Source organism: Cydia pomonella, chromosome 24 (genome assembly GCF_033807575.1).
Source record: "Cydia pomonella isolate Wapato2018A chromosome 24, ilCydPomo1, whole genome shotgun sequence".
Lineage (NCBI taxonomy): Eukaryota > Metazoa > Arthropoda > Insecta > Lepidoptera > Tortricidae > Cydia > Cydia pomonella.
Window position 1 is genome coordinate 6,681,236 of NC_084726.1, and position 21,664 is coordinate 6,702,899.

General features: G+C 36.4%; 1 protein-coding gene across 2 annotated transcripts; it reads left to right on the top strand.

Annotated features, from left to right (window-relative positions):
- Nucleotides 1–91: 91 nt before the first annotated feature.
- On the top strand, nt 92–20,673 carry LOC133531086 (thioredoxin-2). Of its 2 annotated transcripts, none has more exons than XM_061869184.1 (3): nt 92–303; nt 14,163–14,337; nt 19,666–20,673. In XM_061869184.1, the coding sequence occupies exons 2-3, from the start codon at nt 14,167–14,169 to the stop codon at nt 19,813–19,815; spliced, it is 321 nt and encodes a 106-aa protein (XP_061725168.1). In that variant the 5' UTR covers nt 92–303; nt 14,163–14,166; the 3' UTR covers nt 19,816–20,673. The 2 variants fall into 2 exon arrangements, with proteins under 2 accessions (XP_061725168.1, XP_061725170.1); XM_061869186.1 differs by lacking the exon at nt 92–303 and adding an exon at nt 9,772–9,921.
- The last annotated feature ends 991 nt before the right edge of the window (nt 20,674–21,664 follow it).

The following is a 21,664-nucleotide window of genomic DNA, read 5'->3' on the forward strand; positions in this document are numbered from 1 at the left end:
TGCGGTAGGCCCCCTGACCGCTCAACATTTACTCTAGAATAAAACGCCTCAATGCAAATTATTATTGGTGGTTTCTGGCTTCAAGTAGATATTGAATTAATTGAATAGACAAAAAATGGTCCATAAATGTAAAACAACCAATGACAAATAAAGAGTTTTAAGAATTGTACAAAATCGCAGCGACGCAGCTCATCCGCTTGTTAATTTTTTTTACCGTTTGACTGACACTTCCTTAGTGAGCTGCGATTGTGTCACCGCGTGGTTTGGTGTGATTAATTCCAGTTTCATTCTCACAACTTATCCGTAAGTACCCTTTTCTTGATTAATTTGCTTATGCCAGAGTAATACAAATATCAATAGAGTTAACACGTTTAATTGATGGATATATCTACCCAACCTCTGGAGTAATTTGCCGTTTTCTGACGTCGTTATTTTTTTATTGTTTTCCGCGCCCGAGAGTTGTTTAAGCGTTTAATAGCGTACTCAATTAGTCGCTTATTTGCATTTGATCTTCTTTTCGTTTTCGTTACTTATCCACGTACAACTTTGGGGATAACTAATTATCTTTATTGAAATATAGCGCTGTTGGTATCGATAGATGATTAATCATCTATTCGTTCAACTACGGTCGTTGCGCGTCACTTCACTTATTAATATACTGTAACCTTGTTCTATACACACTATGTCAGTATTAAATTGTAATTGCTAGTATAAAAAATCGATACAATACAGTTTGTAGAACACTTAACTGAGAATTTAATTTTAGTTTTAAACGACTAATATTCTTGATTCAGGATGTTTAATAGCCTATTGTTAGAAGTTCCCACATGTTTACAACTATGTGTGAAGGCTACAGGTTTCAGTTAAGTCGTAACTTTTTGTTTGAAATAGGTTTTATTCTCATTGAATTTGTATCTATGAATTTAAAAAGTAAAATGTCAAACTATCTTTCATGTTCTACATTGCTTAAAAATTAAAGTGAAAATTAAAAAAAAAGTAATGGCTCCATTTCACCTAAATAAGTGGCTTGTCAAAGCATCATCTCTTCGTAGTCAATACCTAAAGCCATGGTAATATTTCATAATATTGTATATATTTTTCTTATAAACTTAATTTCTCTTCAAGAGTGACCTTGGTTTTACTATTAGTAAAGGACCAGGGGGAGGAAACTAGTGTGTTTGGTTTTTCTTGACTATGTTCGGCTCTGCATTGCTCCGAGCAGTTATTAGGGTTATTACAGTTTTTACCTTTTTTTGGCTTGTGTAAAACATTCCTGCACCAAACACCCCAATGTGTGACTATTACTAGTCACAGAGTAACATCTATTTGGTGTCAGCCTACATAACTGAAATTTTGCAAATAAGTACATACTGTAAATCGGGTGTCAATACAACATTATGCTGACATGGATCTGATCTGATGATGTAGTCAGGAGGTGGCCATGGGAATTCTGTGATAAAACAATGTAAACAAATTATGTTTGGGGTTAGAATTGTCTTGATGAGTATTAATTGTGTGTGGAAAGAAAAGTACAGTCAGCGATAAAAGCTTGTACCAATAATTATATCTTTGAAAACTTTCTTTATATCTCTACTCTTCTACTATCTCCTTGCAGTGTGTCTGTGCCCACCGTTGGGCATACACCTCTTGTTTTCTTCCAAACAGCCCAAATTACTGTATCTCCTCCAGTCAACTTGCAATAAATTTAATATCTTCCTCCCATCCGGTTCGAGATATTTGTACTAAATCTGTTTTGTTCTAATGGATTTACAATCTTAGAATGCGCCATGATGCACGGATGTGAATATTACATACAATTAATCAGATAATCAATTGATTTATTCACTGTATTCCTGTACCACTGACCCTGACCATTCCTAATTCTTATGACCACAACATAAGGTATACAATAGGTCAGTTAAGTTTGTATTACACATGACTCGTTGTTAATGACTCGCTTATTTCCAGAAGCTATTCATATCAAACGGCCTCCATTTCCTAGTTGGTGTTGGTAGTGACCATGCCTAGTCCCGGGCTTGAATCCCAGTAGGGGTGTGTATTTGTGTGTTTATCACAAGTATTTGTTCCTGACTCATGGGTACCTATTTTCTATGTGAAAAATCAAAATGAAAAAGTTTATTATGTGTACTAATTTAAACATACAGTAAATCATGACCCTGTGTTTTGTAATACTATTATTACTACTTTCGTAACACTTTCGGTGCCGGGCGCCCTGTTTCCAGTACAAAATGAACACACATACATGTTCTTGGCAGTAATGGCAGTGAATGTGTTAATCTATATGTATTTAAGTATGTGTATATTACATATATCATTGTCTGATTACCAACAACACAAGCCTTCTTGAGCTTACTGTGGTGTTCTATAATATTTATATATTTATTATTACTTAAGGAATCAATTGATTTATTCACTGCATTCTTGTACCACCGACCCAGACCATTCCTAAATCGTATTACCACAACATAAGGTATACTATAGGTCCGCTAAGTTTGTATTACACATATGACGCATTTTTAATGACTCAGTTATTTCCAGAAGCTACCATTGGCTGGTTTAACTTACCCGCGCCTATGAATATCACTTACGACTTAACCAGAATAATTGTGAACTCCGATAACATACCCTCGTAAGGCCACCATACAAAATCCTATTTTTAATGGGAACCTTGTTGTATAGTGTATTGGGATTAATTTTGTTTGAGAAATCAACAAAACAAATGGAATTATTTGGCTTATGAAAGGTTCTAATTAGATTGAAACGCAGTGTACATCATAAATCATAATGCACATTGGTTCTAACAAAGATACAGTAAAATGGCGCATTTGCAGTTTTTTTTGCTTCATGTATTTTCAACACAATCTTGTATTGTTCATGTCATGAATGAATATACATATACAATCTGTAGGGCAAGTTGAAATAGTACTCTTACTTTCAGTAGAGAAAACATCTTTGTTAATTTACATAGGTATTAAAAGCATCATTTAATTGACCCTCTATATATAGATCTTAAGGCTTTGCGATAAGGTCCAATTTTCAGTTAGCCTTTGCCCAACAAATCCAAATATGTGTTACGTTTTGGTGATTCATATGAAGACAAGTCACATTTCTTGAAAGATTAATCTAATTTGAACCTTAAATCGGATTGCTAAGGATGAAATTACATTGACACTCATGTGACCGATAAATCGTACTATGCGTGGGCGATAGTAGCTTATCTGCAAACGCCCCTTTTCTTTGAGGGAATGCGGAGTAAGAGCCATGTGGGGTTCTTGGAAGGGCTTTATTGTCCGTTATTAAGATATGAGTTTTTAAGTTGACTCCTAGAATCTAGGACATGGATTCGTAGTAAACAGTATTAAATATTTTAATGTCGTCAGTGGGTCAGTTTTCGAGCCACAGCGCCAAGAATGTTTTTAATTGTCTTTAGAAGCAGCAAATATTCCACATAACCATACATAATGTTTTCTGCGTATAAAGTTATACAAAAATATCTTAACACATTATGTTCCTGCCGGTGAGTAAGGTTGCCAGAGGGTTCAACGAGGGTGCGGGGTGTTAGGGTCGGCAACGTGCATGTAACACTTATGGAGTTGCGGGCGTCTATAGGCTACGGAGACTGCTTACCATCAGGCGGGCCGTATGCTTGTTTGCCACCGACATAGAAAATAATAATAAAAAATACCATCTGTTACCAAATGTTACTAAAATATTTTTTTAATTTAAAGTTGAAACCGAAAATATACTTACTTTGTCTCTGCTGCAATTTTAAAAGCTCATCTACTAAATATGATTAAAAATGAATTTTATATTCAAAGAAATAGGTTTTAAAATAGATGTATATTTGTACGTTACCTTACTTCGTGGCAATCTTAATAGAACCAGACTTACAATATCATCATACCAAAATCAATCATAAAGCTATATAAAGAAGGTTGAAAATTAAAAAATGCCTATGTTGGTATCACTATGCAATAGTGAGTCATTTGACTGGGCTGCGGTCTTGACATTGGCATTGATATTTTTTGCTAATGTAGCTTATTTTAGTTTGCTGATATATCATTGTTATGTATTCTTACGTGTCTTTTTCTTCCGATTCATCAAAATATGGTTTTCTTTACTTTCGCATTTAAAACATAAGTACAGTTAGCATCGAATAGACAACCAAAGTGGCCAAATAAATCGTAACACACCTTGGTTATAATTATAAAACGTAACAAAATAAAGATGTGTTCCGATATATTTGACCACTTGACAGTCACTATACAGGGTGACTTCGAATTGGTAATACAAAACACTTGATTGTGGCTCAGTTAATACCAAACATTACAATACATTCACTCCGTTGTTAAAATCAGCTGCATTTAATTCTCGCTAATTTTCTAACAAAACCAATAATTAAAGTCCCAAAGTGTGGTTACTCTACATTAAATATCTAACTGTCATACCTACTTGTCACTCGATCTTATCGTCAATGTACGTTATCATTGATATCACTACAAGTGACACTCGTGTAACTAAATTGTTTTGATGAGGTTTTAAGACCCTGATAAATTTATGGTAATAATAAGCCGAATTATTTTTTTTAAATCATTTATTATTGTACCTAATCTACCGATTAATACAAACTCGAAATTTTCTCTTCTTTACCGCAATAATTATTTATAAGAATGAAACACTTTAAAACGCATAAATCACGTTTATTAACAACATGACCCTTTAAAAGTTTAAGTGTGAACCTACCTAAGCGTATTTTAAGATATGTTCAAAATGACCAGCGCCTTCCCTGTAATCGGCCCATAAGTCGGCCCGCCGTCTATGGTTGATTTTGAGTCTGTCTAAAATAAATTCATTGGCTTTTACAGAATTAAATGCCTCAATTATCTTTTGGCGAAGTTCATCGATAGTATTTGATTCCCGTGCGTACACTCTCCTTTTAATTTCGCCCCACAAAAAGAAGTCGAGTGGCGTCAGATCGGGACTTCGAGGCGGCCATGCGACTGGGCCGTTGCGTCCAATCCATCTGCCAGGGAATATTCTATCCAAATAATTTCGCACACTTAGAGCAAAATATGCTGGTGCACCGTCTTGCTGCAAATAGAGATTCTCCAAATTTTGTTCCGGCACCTCTTGTAGTAAAATCGGTAACACGTTTCTCAGGAAATCTTCATATTTCGGTCCATTTAAGTTGCCGTTAATAAAATACGGTCCAATCACACAATTATTCAGAATGCCTGCCCAAACGTTTACAGAAAAACGAGTTTGGTAAGAGTTCGCCGAGTTACGTGAGGATTTGCATCACGATCAGCCCACCAGTGTTCATTGTGCACGTTAAAGAGGCCGACTCTTGTAAAAGTTGCCGCGTCGGTCCATAGGATATTTAAGTGTAAGTTTTGCTGCAGCCAACGCCCAAAAATAACTCTTCTAGGGTAATCATCCACTACAATATCCTGTACCCTTTGAAATTTAAAGGGATGTTTTGCTTCAGCTTTCATTAGCCGCCAAATAAACAATTGGCTCGTGCCGAATCTCGCAGCAGCATCCCTTGTGCTGGCTTCTGGGTTGCGGTTAAAAAACTTGAGCACTCTTCTCCGAAAAGCTTGTGAATACCGCGGCCGCCGGCCTTGTGCTTGAGCATGTACTGGAACCGTACTGGAACTGACCATGTCTCGTAAATTTTGGATGGTACTGTTTATTAATACACGTGTAGGTGTTGGGCAATCAGGGTATCGTTCGTGAAATAATGCCTGAGTTCGCACAGTACTCCGTGAAGTAAAATAAAATTCAGGAATATCCATTTTTTGAACATTAGTATACGGATAACGTAGAGGCATTTTAATTTAATTGTGAAATTAAAATCTCACGGAAAATATTATTTTCTTTGACAAGTGACAATTACTAATCAAAACACGTTTTCTTCATAAATACCGTGACAGGTGATTGATAACCAAAGAGGAAAGTGTTCATTTGAAATTCTCTAAACTTCTTTGTTAATTATTATGGTAGGATAACCATGTGAAGTCTAAACAAAAGGGATAAATTAAAAATTAAGAAAAAAATACTTTTGCTTAATTTAATAGCATGAGACTTAATTAAGGGGATTAGTTAAGGGAAAATGTGTGTAAAACATTAATTTTGTATTACCAATTTGAAGTCGCCCTGTATATTTGATGCTGACTGTACCTAAGGATAATAGCCAGGTATTAAATATAATTTGATATTTACCAGTTTCTTTTCGGTAAAGGAAAACATCGCACGGAAACCAAACTATGGCCTAGTGTTTCCCCTTTGGGTTTGAAGGTCAGATGGCGGTCGTTGTCGTAAAAACGAATACCAGCGCTGTCTTGGAATAATTCACTAACGAGTGAGCAAAAAAAAACCAAGATAACACTATAGTCTATTCCATTAGCACTTAGCACATTAAAAAAATATTAACAATCCCAACCAATTGACTCTGTCATTTCGCCAATAAGATACAACTTTTTGTATATGTGGAATTATATTATTGGCTGCGCACGACATGGTATTGTTTGTTTACATTATTTTAAGGTGTTGATGGAATAGAGTATAGACAAGGCCGTCTTAAGCTATCCTGGGGCCCTTGGGCACAAGAATTTGGGGCCCTTTTGGAAAGAAAAGCGAATTTAAACTATTTTTTTTTCTGCTTATTATGGGTAATCAAATATACTGTCACTGTCTGTCCTTCGGGCAGGGATCGGAACCGGTTTTTTGCAAAAACATCGAAATAACCATATATTTCGGTTTATTTTATACTCTAAATCACTCAGTTGTGTTTTCAGATAACGACTTCGTATTATTAGATTGCCTAATTAGAAATGAAGTAATTAACAAAGAACGAAAAAATACCGTTTTCGTTCCCATACAAAAAATACCGGTTTCCGATCCCTGCCTTCGGGGCCCCCTGAGCATAGGGGCCCTGAGCACGGACCCCGTCCGCCCTTATAGTAAACTGTATTGAGTATATAAGGATGATGATAAATTGCCAGATGTTTCATTGACTTATTGGCTTCAGGCATAAGCAATAGTATTTAAATCTAAATTTAATTTTGTAATACGAAAAATTGAAAAGTAAAGTCAATTCCTCAATACGAGGAAAAAGTTACCGTAATTAATAATGGCAATAGGAAAAAACTGAAATAACTACCTGCTGTTGTAGAGATTTATCTCCCCCCGTGGTCTCTATTTATGTGTACATAACGAAACATAATATTCTATTTTAAATAAATAAATAAATAAATAAAATAAAAATGTTATTTATTCAGGTATTAACCCATTAAATTGCAATAAAGCAACAATACAATAAAATAAAAGTTAAGTTAGTAGTTTAAAGTATGTAATCAATTAAATAAAATATATATACAATCCTTATCGCTTTCCCGTTGCATCCTAAAACCAGCGGTTCACTAGGCAATTAATGCTATGACATAGGTTCTGGCCTAACAGTGGGTCAACACTCCTTCTTTCGGGTATTCTCGGTTCTGTCCTGCTCAGCATTGCTCCGAGCAATTAGGGTTGGCACAACTTGACGTCCCTATACGTGCACGACCACAGATAAGATAATGACTTGAATTTTGACAATCCTAAATAGCCGAAAGGGAAGTGCCATTCATTAGAAAGGGAGACCATGATTCGTCCCTGAATCGCTGACATTTTAGGAAGTGTTACTATTATTTATTCTGATGTTCTGATTGTTATAATAATGACTGCCACCTAACACTTGTAAATATAGTAACTCCTAGGTTCAGAGCTACTTTTTGGCAATTCATCCTGTTAAAGTACCACAAATGGCTCAAACAGGTGACCTCATCTTTCCTACTCTATTAAGTGCAAGTCATCAAGTGGATCAGGTGTTAAATATGAACAAAACTGCTACTTCAATTGTCACAATGATTTGCTAAATATATAATTGATAAGGAAAAGACAAATTATTAGGTCTCGTTTGTCCCAGTGTAAACTAATAAGGGCTCATTTACACGGTGCGAGAACTCGCATGCGAGTTTCATTACATTGCGGTATTTGATCGGTCGCCGAATTAGTTGTAACCTCAATAGTCCGCAATGTAACTAAAATCGCATGCGAGTTCGCGTGCCGTCTAAATCGGCCCTAAGTCAATTTCAATGAGTGTGAAGTATATCGATTCGTTTTTTGGTCACGTGAATTAAAAATCTAAGTAAATAAGTTAAGTAAGGGCCACTTGCACCAATCCTGGGTAAGCCATTAGCCACTAGGAAAGGGGACGGCCGTTTCTCCGTACAAACGTAGTCCCCATTTTCTTCTCTAAATATTGACATGGGAAATACTTTTACATAATATGATGCATATTACAATAGCTATGCCCCTATGTTTTACTTTATTCAATTTTTTAATTATTGTAAAAATTTGAAGCGAAGCGAATTGCATACCAAGGCATCTTTGACAGTAGTAGGCATAGGCATACCCCCCTGCCCCCAGGCATCACTGCCTGAGTGATGCCTCGGCATTCCTAAGCACACCTCGGCGTGCATAAAGATGCCCCAGCAATATGCCGAAGGATCCCGTACCGCGCCATGCCGATAGTGGGCGCCGCCGGGCGTTAGCTTAGTCAGACTATGCACTATGCCGCCTAATTTTTGCCGCAAATTTAACTTAGCTTAGATATAGGTATTGCACAGCCACCCACACATCAACAGTCGTGTATACGAGTAGATACAAAATCGTTAGCGTCATCTTAAATTTGGAATTCTTTTTTCTATGTGTTTACATGTGTGTGTGATTTCATTCACCATTCGTGTTAGTCGCCGCTCTCAAAATTTCGAGACCTTCATGCCAAATAACGATACGTCATGTGTGTGTCATGATTCGTTTCTACTTTAATTGTGACCTAACGAATAACCAATGTAAGATACATGGGTATGTTAGACCTATTTCACAATATTAGGAAGGTTTGCAGGATGGACACCATTTAAGGTCTTAGCACACTATTACAACTCAACATCCACTCGACTCAAAATTAAATATTGAAATTAAAACCTTATGTTTTATGTCCTACAGTACAATTTCCAAAATGTATGTAACTAGTGTACGATGGGTGATTTACGCGTCGTACACTCGTCGTCGTCGTACACTAAGCTGAACCAAAAGTGAGTCGAGTTGGTGTGGAATTGATATAGTGTGGGTAGACCACACATACATATATACACACACACACACACTCGTCGTGTGTGTTTTTAACACATAGGTAGCGATTAACGCTAAATACGGTGCTTATTAACTGTTGTGTCTACATGCGTAAACTAGTGTGAATCGAGAACTGTTTGTGTTTTCTAACAATTTTCCTGTTATTCGGTCAAATATTATTAATAGAAAAAGATATATTTATAGTTGTAACGTTTTCGTTAAACACACATTCCCCGTCATGGGTCACTTTATTGGTCATCAGAAAAAATTGCTTATTCATCCTCATACGAATACATATATCAAGCTGAACTGAAATAAACATGATGATGAGTCATCGGGAAACCCAACCACCAGATTCCTTTACCTTACACCCGAATCCCTAAAGATATCAAAACAGAATTTCCCATTCAATAAAAGTTCATGACGAACACGAATGCTATGCGACAATAACTCATAACAGTCTTAATACCTTACTATAAAGTCCACCAGGGCTATAACTGCGAAAATCAAAGTTTCTCTATCACTCTAATTACCCCTTAATTGGAGTAAAAGAGAAAGATGCCCGCAATTCGAGAACTTCTGTGTTCACACTAGGCCCTCAGATGTCGTCATCAAGTATATAAACCACAGTCATCATAATTTGCGATTCAGTCTTCTCGCTCCGCTCGACAGTGAGCCGTCATTTAGGTTTAATTCTATCTGTGATATTTTCTAGTTTATTAGGTGAGTGATTGATATATCCTTGGCATAGTTGAATATTGATTTGTGACAGTGTTTATGTTTTATTGTAGTGAAGTGAATTATAAAGTGCTATTTTTACCGGCGTTTGGGTTCAAGTTATTTTTATCTATGATTACATTGATTACTTCTTTCCTGGTTTTTTAAGGTGTAATGTGTTTATTTCTTGTGTAGGATAACAAGCCACATTTTAATCAGTTTTTGCTAGTTTAAGAGTTTTGTTGTTATGTGTAATTTATGATGCCAAAAAATCTTCTACCCTACTACTGGGTTACTAGTTCTTTTTTTAACATTGGAAAGCACTCCCAAGAACCCAAGTAAGCATGGGGTATAAAATTGTGTCCGACCGTTCAGTTTCGGCCAAAAAAAACCATGTTTCCGCCGTAGTTTCGGTTTCAGCCGAAACTTACGAAATGGTACTTCGTACTATGAAACTAAACTATGTGACAAAGACCGAAAGTTGGGGAACAAGTAGGACAACAATATTAATATACTGATATATGTATACAGATAATATATAAATGTAAAAATACTATTTCCCTTATGCGCCACTAGTCTTAATATGTGTATTAAAGGAGTTTTATGACATTTTTTTCAATGATTTAAACAAGTCTACAAAAGTTTCGGTTTCGGCCGAAACTAGAACCAAAGCCGTATCTTCGGTTTCGGCAAAAAAAAACATTTTTCGGTCGGTCTAGTATAAATCAGGCACATAGGGCGGTAAATTTTCGAAGTGATATCTCGTGCTAGTTGTAATGATATCATTATTATAAATGACCATAAAACCTCATGCTATTCTCATGAAAATAACAAAGTGTAGACTTAAACAAATTATAAATTTCTATTTAGGTGTAAAGTGCAGCGTTTCAATCGTGACATGCGTGTTTTTTATCATGTCTGCTATTTACTTTCAATAGATAAAGCAAACTGTATGGTTAAGGGTTTTAAAGTTTATCAGTGTGAGTTGGCATTCTGTACCTATTTACTGGAGTTGTTTTTCGTTTCATCATTATTTTGGTTCATTTCGAAAACATACTATGTTTTCCTTATTCTTCTCAGTATCACTTATTCCAATAGTTATTTAGCAAAATTCGTTCCGTTTCTTGATCATTTGCTTAAACAAGACATTAACATCAATATGAATATGAATGAACATTAACCATTGACATATATCTACGGACTGGCCTTGCGGGCACTAAGAATGGTACTAGTTCAGTGGTGACACTCGCGAATTCGACTGAATAAGAATGGGGCCAGTACAGCGGTGTCACACGCACACGAATTCGAGCCAATCATGCAGTCTAACGCAACTAGTTGCATTAGACTTAATGCAACTAGTTGCGACAAATCGCGCGCGTGATGGGAACTCATCAACCAATCGCGTTGTGGCGTTAGACTGCATGATTGGCTCGAATTCGTGTGCGTGTGACACCGCTGTACTGGCCCCATTCTTATTGCCCGTAATATATGTCAATGACATTAACACCAAAATTTAATTCAAATACAAGTAACGATTTTTTTTGCAAGTATGTTATAAACCATTTCGCCTATAAGTACGTTGAACTTGGAATCGTTCCAACTGGTAGCTCCATGATAATAACGCCTATTTTATTGCTATCATGTATCTCTTTTTAGTATAGCTACTTAGTGGAAGTAAGAAGGATGTCAATTAATTACTATATTGTTGAGGTAACAGTTATTGCACAATAAAAAATAACTAATTGCAATTATTTCATTTATTGTGTCACTCACACTGCGATCGAATTACCAACTAAATTAGTCACCAAAATTGGTCATGTTGTTATAATTGAAACCGCTAAAAATAAAGTGTTATTAAAAACCTTAGAGGTCTAATCCGGACTTTGAAAAAATACCTTGTATATAAAACAAAAGATTAGTTAGGTTAAGTTAAAGACATTAACAATTTATGTGAAAATTAGGTGTTTTATTTTATTGACGAACAATATAAACATTTTCTGTTGCCACTTTCTGGATATTTATCTGTATACCCCATTTCATTTGCGATAGCGGGATTCCACCTGAGACGGGCATTAGGCGTAAACAATACAAGTAGTATCAATAACAGGGGGCCTACCGCGAAAACCCAAATTCACAAATTGCGGGGATCTTTCTCTTTTACTCCCACTAACACGTATTTAGAGTGACAGAGAAAAATGCCCGTAATTGACGAACTACGACTTTCGCTGTTATAGCCCAGATACCCAGCAAACTTTTTTGCGGCGTCGTGTTTCACATATACATATAACTGTCCAGTCTTGATCCCTTTGTGTTATTATTTGACCACACGCTGGCTTTGAAGAGCAGAGCTCCTAAAGCAATAGTTAAACAATTGATTCAATAGACCAACATTATAGTTCTCTTTGTGCAGTTTCAAGTGGAATCCCGCCATCGCAAATGAAATGGGATAACATACTATTTACTATGCATTAACTTTGTTTTGATGATGGAAATATGACATAGAGTAAACCGTCTATTACTGGCCACCTTGTACTAAAAAGCGGCCAAGTGCGAGTCGGACTCGCCCATGAAGGGTTCCGTACCATTTAAGACGTATAAAAAAAACTACTTACTAGATCTCGTTCAAATCAATTTTCGGTGGAAGTTTGCATGGTAATGTATAGCATATATTTTTTTAGATTTTTCATTCTGTTATTTTAGAAGTTACAGGGGGGACACACATTTTACCACTTTGGAAGTGTCTCTCGCGCAAACTATTCAGTTTAGAAAAAAATTATATTAGAAACCTAAATATCATTTTTGAAGACCTATCCATAGATACCCCACACGTATGGGTTTGATGAAAAAAGATTTTTTGAGTTTCAGTTCTAAGTATGGGAAATCCCCAAATTTTATTGTTGTTTTTTTCTATTTTTGTGTAAAAATCTTAATGCGGTTCATAGAATACATCTACTTACCAAGTTTGAACAATATAGCTCTTATAGTTTCGGGAAAAAGTGGCTGTGACATAAACGGACAGACAGTCCGGTTCCGTTTTTTGCCATTTGGCTACGGAATCCTAAAAAGGATTCTGTTTAACACTTGAAGTGTTTCAGCAAATAGGCCGCAAGGGCACACAATATTCACACAATCCAAATAAATTTTCAGAACGGATGTTATTTCGTTTACTTGAATAGTGTGAATAAATAAATAGAATTCTTATTTTAGTACAAGGTGGCCACTTATTGGAAGGTGGCCAGTCATAGACGGTTTACCTGTGTAGATATATATTTGTATAAAAATCTTCGCCAAATAAACTAAGTAATTCATAGTCGATAATCCTAGCCTCCAGCAAAAAAGGTTGCTTCAATAACACTACTATTATGATACGTTTTTACTTGTCTTGGTCCATAGTTGACGAGACGGCTGAGTCATAGCTAGCTACTTGCGTCGAAAACGGCGACTTATTCGGGTTAGGTCATGTCTGAAGGTCGCGACGCGTTCGATACCAAATTTACTAATGTTGGTAGTACTTGGGCATTTCTATTTAAAGGTTTCATATTGTTTCTACTCATAATTTTTCTATCCCAATGCAAGAAAAAAATTGTCCCTAAACTTGTATACATTTTTGTTATTCCGTTTTGTTACGATCGTAGAAGATTGAGATCGTAACCAAATGTGCCAAAAAGAGAGCTCATGTTTCTAGATATAAATAATATGCAAATTCCCAATTCTAAAACAAAAGTTTGGGGTACAATATTAAAAAAGAAATGTGTTATATGTTTATCGATATTATGCTTTTTAATTTTACTTTATAACACTATGTTCGGATACGACCCACGAGTTAAAATAAAAGACCACCTAACTTTTCAGAAACTTTTGGGCTGTTTGGTCATAGGTTGACTCAGTTTAGGGGAAATCAAAGACCCAATAATTGGCTCATTAATGTACCGTTATTACCGTACCGTTATTAATGTACCGTTATTGACCTTAATTTTAGGGTTAAAAGGCTTACATATTTTTCCAGATGTTTTACGATCAGCATAGGTTTTACGTGAGTCCTACAAATAGCGTCAAATTCTTGTTTTTTTTTTAATATTATGGCCTGTATCCCTTTAATCCTAATTTCATACAACAAAACTAGCGACCGTAAAAAAGTAAAAAAAAGCTATGCTAACCCCAACTATAAAAACCTTTGAAAGTTGCCAACCCCATTTGACTAAGTCTGTCGAAAAAAAAGTCTAATCGAGCCAACCATATTGTTCCAGTAAAATGGCCATCCACATCAAAGACGCCGACGACCTGAAGACCAGGCTGTCCGAGGCCGGCGACAAGCTGGTGGTCATCGACTTCATGGCCACCTGGTGCGGGCCCTGCAAGATGATCGGGCCTAAATTAGAGGAGCTGGCCAACGAGATGGCCGATTCACTGGTCGTGCTTAAGGTAAATCTTCAATTTAAACAACAAAAACACAGAAGAACAAATCATACTAGCTCTGTAGATACTAAACAGCTGTCAGTGGCCTCGAATATATGCGGAATGATTCCCCACATTATGGTTTCATATCGGAATCGTGACTGACGCATTTTGCGCCGGCTTTGACGAAACAAAGTGTCAAATTTCTACGAAATTTCCACACTTATTTTTGTCAAAGTCGGTGGAAAGTTATGTAGCTTGGTCTGCATCTTGTTACTTGTCTTGTCTTATGATTGAACATGGGCAAAGTAGGCACCGTTACAGGTAAAAACTTAGCAAAAGTCTCCTATGAAGATCATGTATAAATAAATGCGTTTATGTAAATTGTACACCCACATTTTTAATACAGCATATCATTCGAGTCTCTTATCAGTATCAGTCAGTGGTGAGAAATATGTATGAAACCCCAAATTGTGGTTCCTTATCGCAACCACAAGTTAACATGGACGTATGTATTACATATCTTTACTTGGGATACAAAATATTCCGTAAATACAGTAAATAGATGTTATAACTCGATATTATTTCTTGCTTTCGATTTCAGTTGTATTTCCCTATCCAACAAATTGACGTGCATCGTCCACACTATTAAACGACAATTCGTATACCCCTTATCGCAAATACTATACGCGTCGTCATTTGTCTTAGTCTGCCATGTTGACTTGTGTATTTATAAGAAAGAGACAAAACAAACTAATGACTCTTGTAAAGTTTCATAATAAGGATAGCGTCCATCGATGGTCGATCAAGATTATTACTGTTATACTTTGCATTAGAAAAAGGGTAAACAATCTTGACGTGACTTTTTATTACAAAACGCTTAAAAATAGTAACTATTACTTATGACACCAAAATAATGTACATAAATGATCGTATATACTAAATGATTGTTGCATATTGGCTGTGACTTATTTTCCTAGTGTTTTTCAATCCAGACAGTCCAGATTGTTTACCCTTTATCTGATGCTAAAAAAAGGAAGTATAGCAGTGTTGACCGAAACGTTAATGCAATTAACCATTATTAACGGACTGCTGACGTTACGGTTTACGGTTCAATTTATAATGGTTAATAGTTAATTGCAATCATCGTTCGGCCAACACTGAAGTATAGTAAGATACGATACATTAACTGTTAATGCTGCGTGTCCTAGCATAATTATTGCTAAATAGACGACTAAATAAAATAAAATAGTGATAATGCTGCTACAGTTCCTAATTCATATTCTTTAAGATTTAATTTCATTTTTTATAATGACTTGCAACATGTGGCTTTTAAATGGAGTTATTTGTTTAGTTATCGCGTGATAGCGTGCAATTTACACCGCTGATAAGAGTCTGCTCTGCCAATGTACTCTGATAATTATTATATATATGTGTACGCCTTTATTTCTCCAAGTAGAAAGTTAAAATACGAGTAACTAACCCAATTATGAAATAATGTAGTTTATGTCACCTGTAGGGCTAAGATGGTCGGCTCTTTATCATTTGTCACCATGCCTGTCATGTACTAACAAGTATGTAAGTGCGAAAGTGACGGGCATAGTGACAAGCGATAAAAATGGAACCATGCTGCTACTGCAGGTCTCTTAAATCTTAATTTCGAAAAAACAGCTCGGTAGAATACACACGCGTAAAAATATCGATTAAAACTATACATACGTTGTGTCGAATAACATAACATATTTTAACATCATTTTAATTTAATTTTAACCTGTGGAATTTGGAAACACATTGAGGGAACTGTCAGCAATTCTAAAAATACAGTTTTTGTTTTATGTTAACGTATAATGTAAAACCACATATAATTATCTTATTTTTCTTCATTATGTTGTACACTAGGTGTTTTAATTTTTTTTATTCTTTATATTCTGCTACCTGTTAAAGCTATCTGGAAGCTATCGCTTACAGCGATAACACCGCTTATTACTAGCTTTATTTACTTTATATATCTGTTTTTGAACTTGTTTTTTTTTTTGTGGTGCATTAAAGAATATTTACTTACGTCTGCAAACGTCAGTTTATCTTATTCTTAATATTCTTATTACGTAGGTGTCTAGGTGAATAATGTAAATATAATATCTTAATCATTGTAGGTACGTATAGTACAGTCAGCATCAAAAGTAGCGGATCAAATAACGCTTCATAAGTATGTAGATTCTGTAACAGTAACAGCTTAACAAAAAGTGATTTCTTTAATATAGAATAACTAAGACTGTAAAAGATATACTTTTGAACGCGAATTTTAGAAATTTATCTATATTTGGAAAAGTTATCCGGAATATCAGATACTTTTGGCGCGGATGAAACACTGCTACTTTTGATGCTGACTGTACAATGCATCACTAGATTAAATAATCTTATAGGTATATAATTAACGCCAGTTTCAATGCCATCGCATGATGTCATCGAGGCATCACATATTATTCACAGAGTAATATAAGTTATTATAGTATAGCTATAGTGAGTGTATAGGGGAGAAGTAGAAATGGGAGCTGGAAGGGGTAGACCTCGGCGGTCTTTCTCTCATCAAATCAGGGACATTCTGAATAAAGGCCAGGTCAAGAGCACCCTTAACCGACGAGCGAGCGTGTATATTATGAAACGATGCCTTGTATTCGGGTCGGCTAAAACTTTCCCGTCTCTCCTACTATCCTGACTGCAAACCCTACACTCCAGTCCTATCTACTGGGTGCTCCGGTGTCTGGGGCAGGCTGCGGGTGCCTACGGTGGGGTGGCAGGGGTTGTTGCGTAATAAGCCGGTGTGCGAGCGTACTTTGTTTGATTTCGCGTTTGAGGCTTAGCCGGTGGCATGTGACGCTGACATAATCCACCGACTCGCTGCCTCTTAGGTTGAATCAGCAGAGTCATGCGAGCTTACAGTGCTATTTTGTATCAACATCGCCTCCCCCTTGTAGTCTCCCCTTCCTAGTCCTTGCTGCAGGATCTGCTGGCTGGAGTTACCCCAGTTATCAGAGCGAGCGTGTATATTATGAAAGTGAAGGAAGCGAAAGGGGTATGTTAGGATCGTAAGCAAGTGGAGTTGCGTGGTCGGATTTTCACTTAGGCATCCGTCCCCATAGCCCTCCAGGAAATAGGCGTAATTGTATGTATAGTGATAAATGTTTATGCTTAACAACGCTATTATAACCACAAGGTGTTTGGTGCATTAGATCGTTCACCGGGCCGTTCACCGAATGCAATTTATGAGGAAGCTGGGCAACAGACATTGTATACGCGCGGCGAACGGCCCATTGTGATTGCATCAACATGTGTACACACACACACACATTATTATTTTTACTACAACGCCCATATACTTTTCTGTATCTGTTTTTTATGTAGTGTGCAATAAAGAATATTATTATTATTTCTCTTTATTAATTGCATATCTTAGATTAGGTTTTTTTTATAATATGAATATAAAAGTAAAATATAAAAACACTTACAAAACAATACAAAAAACATATAAACACATTATAAAAATGTTTAATTTAATAGTTAGGGCCAACCAAATTACACTGTGTCGCCGAGCAACATGGCTGATCATGGAAGACTAGAGTAAGCCGTCCGAAAAATAACAAAACCCAAAAACAGAGATTCTACTGTCAACATTGAAAGTCGAAAAATGTTATGTGTCTGGGTCACTTGAATACGCAAGAACGATATAGTTAGACCAAGCTAAGTTGGCAGCGATTTTATTAGCCCAGGCTGTGCAAGTGTTATTCGAAACTTCAAACTTCTACGAAATTATGACGTTTAAATAACACTTGCACAGTCTGGGCTATCAAACTAGCTGCCAACTTAGCTAAGCTAACTCCAGAGCCTTCAGTAACTTACAACAGTTAACATATTGACTTAGTTACTCTATATTGACTTCTCTATCGGTAACCCTTGTGTGGTCGTAGTCCATTTCTTTAGGTATACGTTGGTTGATACAACTGGCGTTTACTGCCAAAAATGCCTACTTAGAGTCTACTGAAAACATCGAAAATCAAAATGTCATTATCTGCCTATCTATCATTGGAATATTATGCAAAAGCATTGGAAATGTAGATAACGAAATTTTGATAACATCAATCTGTAAGGGATGCCCTCTGTTCATAGAGATGATTTTAATTTTAACCTTAAGAGGCTGTCAACACCCAATGTCCTTGAAATTGATGTTACTTAAACAGTTTTTTAAGAAAGACTATTTGTTTCAGTCAAGTAAAAAAAATATATGTTCATATTAATTATATTTCAAAGACCGTGGTTGTACTCGATACACGATTGAACGAAATCGGCTCGATAGAAAATAATTGCAAAGATTGGTCTTAAAATCACAATTAAACGGTTTTATGTCTTTATTGTTTTGCCTTATAGGTCTGCAATTAAAATCACAATTTCAAAACATTATATCTAAACCGTGGTTGAGTAAAATATTACACTAATAATCCACTTTTTTTTTATTTAAATATTTTTCTTATTATTCCCTTGCCCAGGCCCAGTAACATGCGACAGTGCTATCTCATTTACTCCGATACAAATAGACAGTGTGCGTGCTTTAGGTATTGACCGCCTCTTAACACAGCAGCACACCGCTCCTAGCCGTCGAACGGGGAGCGCTTGTCCTTGAATAAATACCGTTATTCGACACGTAGCATGTCGTCGTCGCGTATAATTATTTAATTAATTTAAGTATCGAGTGTTATCCCGCTGGGGAGCATTTACTCGACGCATAAGTACTGGCGTAAAGGCTGGTGTTGTCGTACTATGGGCAGTCACGGAACTCGCTGGAGCCACGCCAAGCTGACGTGGAGGTACCTGGTCCCTAGAACATCCTACTTGAACGTTAGACCTCTCCGCTACCGGACCCTAGTCAGACCAGTGTTACTCTCAGTTCACTCATCTACCCAGTGCTGTTAAATTTTAAAATTAATTAAAAAAATAAAATATTTTAGTAATAACAATTGTTACATATTGAGGTAGAGAGTTTTCAATAGTTTAAATATCAATTATAATAATCTTACAAATAAAATTAATGCAATCACAATTATCATGTGAAAATTATATTCATATTCGAATATTTTACTATGTCACATTATATATTCGGTAGACTAAAAAACTCGTCATATGAATAAAATGACTTCTGTGTCAACGACTTCTTCAGCCTAACCTGAAATGCCGCGGTAGAGACTGCATCTCTTACCGAGTTAGGCAGGCGATTGTAAATAGGGGGGCCTAAATAATACACAGACCTCTCTGACTTGCGCGACCTAGTGTTACAGTGGCTGACCTTTATTTCCCTTTTTCCAGGTGGACGTAGACGAGAACGAGGAGATCGCAGCGGAATACAACGTCAACTCCATGCCCACCTTCGTGTTCTTGAAGAACTCCAAGAAGCTGGAGGAGTTCTCCGGCGCCAACGTCGACAAACTCAAGAACACCATCCTCAAGTTGAAGTAGAGCGTTGGCAACGGACTGTGTACTCGGGGATAGGGTTAGACCTAAAAGTACACTTTAATAACAAATAACACGTTTTTATATAGATACTAGCGCAAATCGAACATTAAAAGCCAGAGGGCCTTGCAAGCCCTGAAGAAATTGCATATGCTTGAAAAAAATTCCACCCATGCCGCTTTGACCCGGGTGGTAGGCATCTGTCGCGAATGCAGAACTCTGGTTTGATACCAGCCCTGGGAACTGAGGCGTTAGTCATATGTTCATTCGTATATGACATCTATTTCAGTTTACAAAAAAGCTTTGCAAACAATACCTAATACGTTCGTAGCTTCTTGTTTAAAGTTAATGTCTGGTTAGATTTAATACTTTGTTCAGTACAATACTGTGAAAAATGATTGATTAAATAAATTATACAACACCTAAAAATGACCCCTGTCACCTAAAACTTTACCTTAAATGAGTAATATAAGAGTTCAAAATCAAATAACGTGCGTTTCGTGAGGGTCACATCATTCTTAATCTAATTGAAGGGCATAACATTCCATTTAATGCCACTCAAATATAAGCATAAAACCAATGGGCGACAGGTCTAACCCTACGAACGAGGATGGAACCATCCTATATGCACTAAAGGCCCCAAAATATTTTATTTATTTAAAAAGGTCACAATCTCTGGTAGATTCAGCTTTTTGGTGTGATTTTTTGCGCATAATATTTTTTTTAGTTTTCACCGATATAATTATATGCCGAAAGTGTCTTAAGCTAGCACATGAAAGGGTACGATGGTCCGTTGTGTTGCATTTTGCGTACTTATGTTACGTTACAAAGTATTGTTATTATCAATAAATAATCGTGAAGACAGTTGAGTTTTTTTATTTGATCATTCTCATTATTATATATGCCTTTAGCTCTTAAAGACTACAACATCAGGTATATCTTTTTACGGAATGCACATATTTTCAAGCAGTTCATTTATTAATTTTTAACAGGCAGAAACGTCTGCGAATAAATTTAAAAGTGGAAAAATTACTGTTTTGGTTGAGACTCACGGCCTCTGCATCGATACTCCAGCGCTCTGCCATCTGAGCCAAGACCTCATCCCCAGGCAGCATTTTTTCCACCATATGGGTCTAGCGACATCTACCGTAAGAACGTTACACTTCTTAGACGGCTACCGGAGTTCCAAGTCATATTGGAAATTCACCAGTAACGATGTGCTACCCATACTAAATTAATTTTTAACAAGCAGAAACGTCTGCGTACGATGCTATTAAGAGGCCGTTATCGATTTTAGTCGCAAAAGTCAAATTGATAGATTTAGCGCATGAAATTGTACACCTTTTGTTTTTTTTTTTTCTCTTTATTTAAGAGCTTGTCACCGGGGTGAACATGTCGCTCCATAAAAAAACAACAATACAATATTCTTATACAATTAACTAATTCTATTAACAATAGCCTTTCGTACAAGCTGTAGCCATGGCAGAGTCTGACAGAGGAGCAGCCAGAACGCTATTGCAGCCCCCGACATCAAACATAGTATTATGGCTTGAAAAAGCCAGTTGTATCCTAGCGGCTTCATTCCGGACACATTCCATTATAACATGGTACACGTCTTCTAATACGTCACATTCATCACAATTAGGAGAAGAAACTTTCTTCATTAAATAACCGAACTGATTCAATGGGATATGTCCACAACGTAGTCTCATCATCAATACAATGTCACGTCTACTAAGGAAACAATCAATCCACGGTGTCATTAGAGGATGTGGTTGGATTGTCTTGTACCAAATACCCTTTTCTGTACACCTTTTGTTAACTATTAAAAATAACTCGATATTGGTTTGGTCTG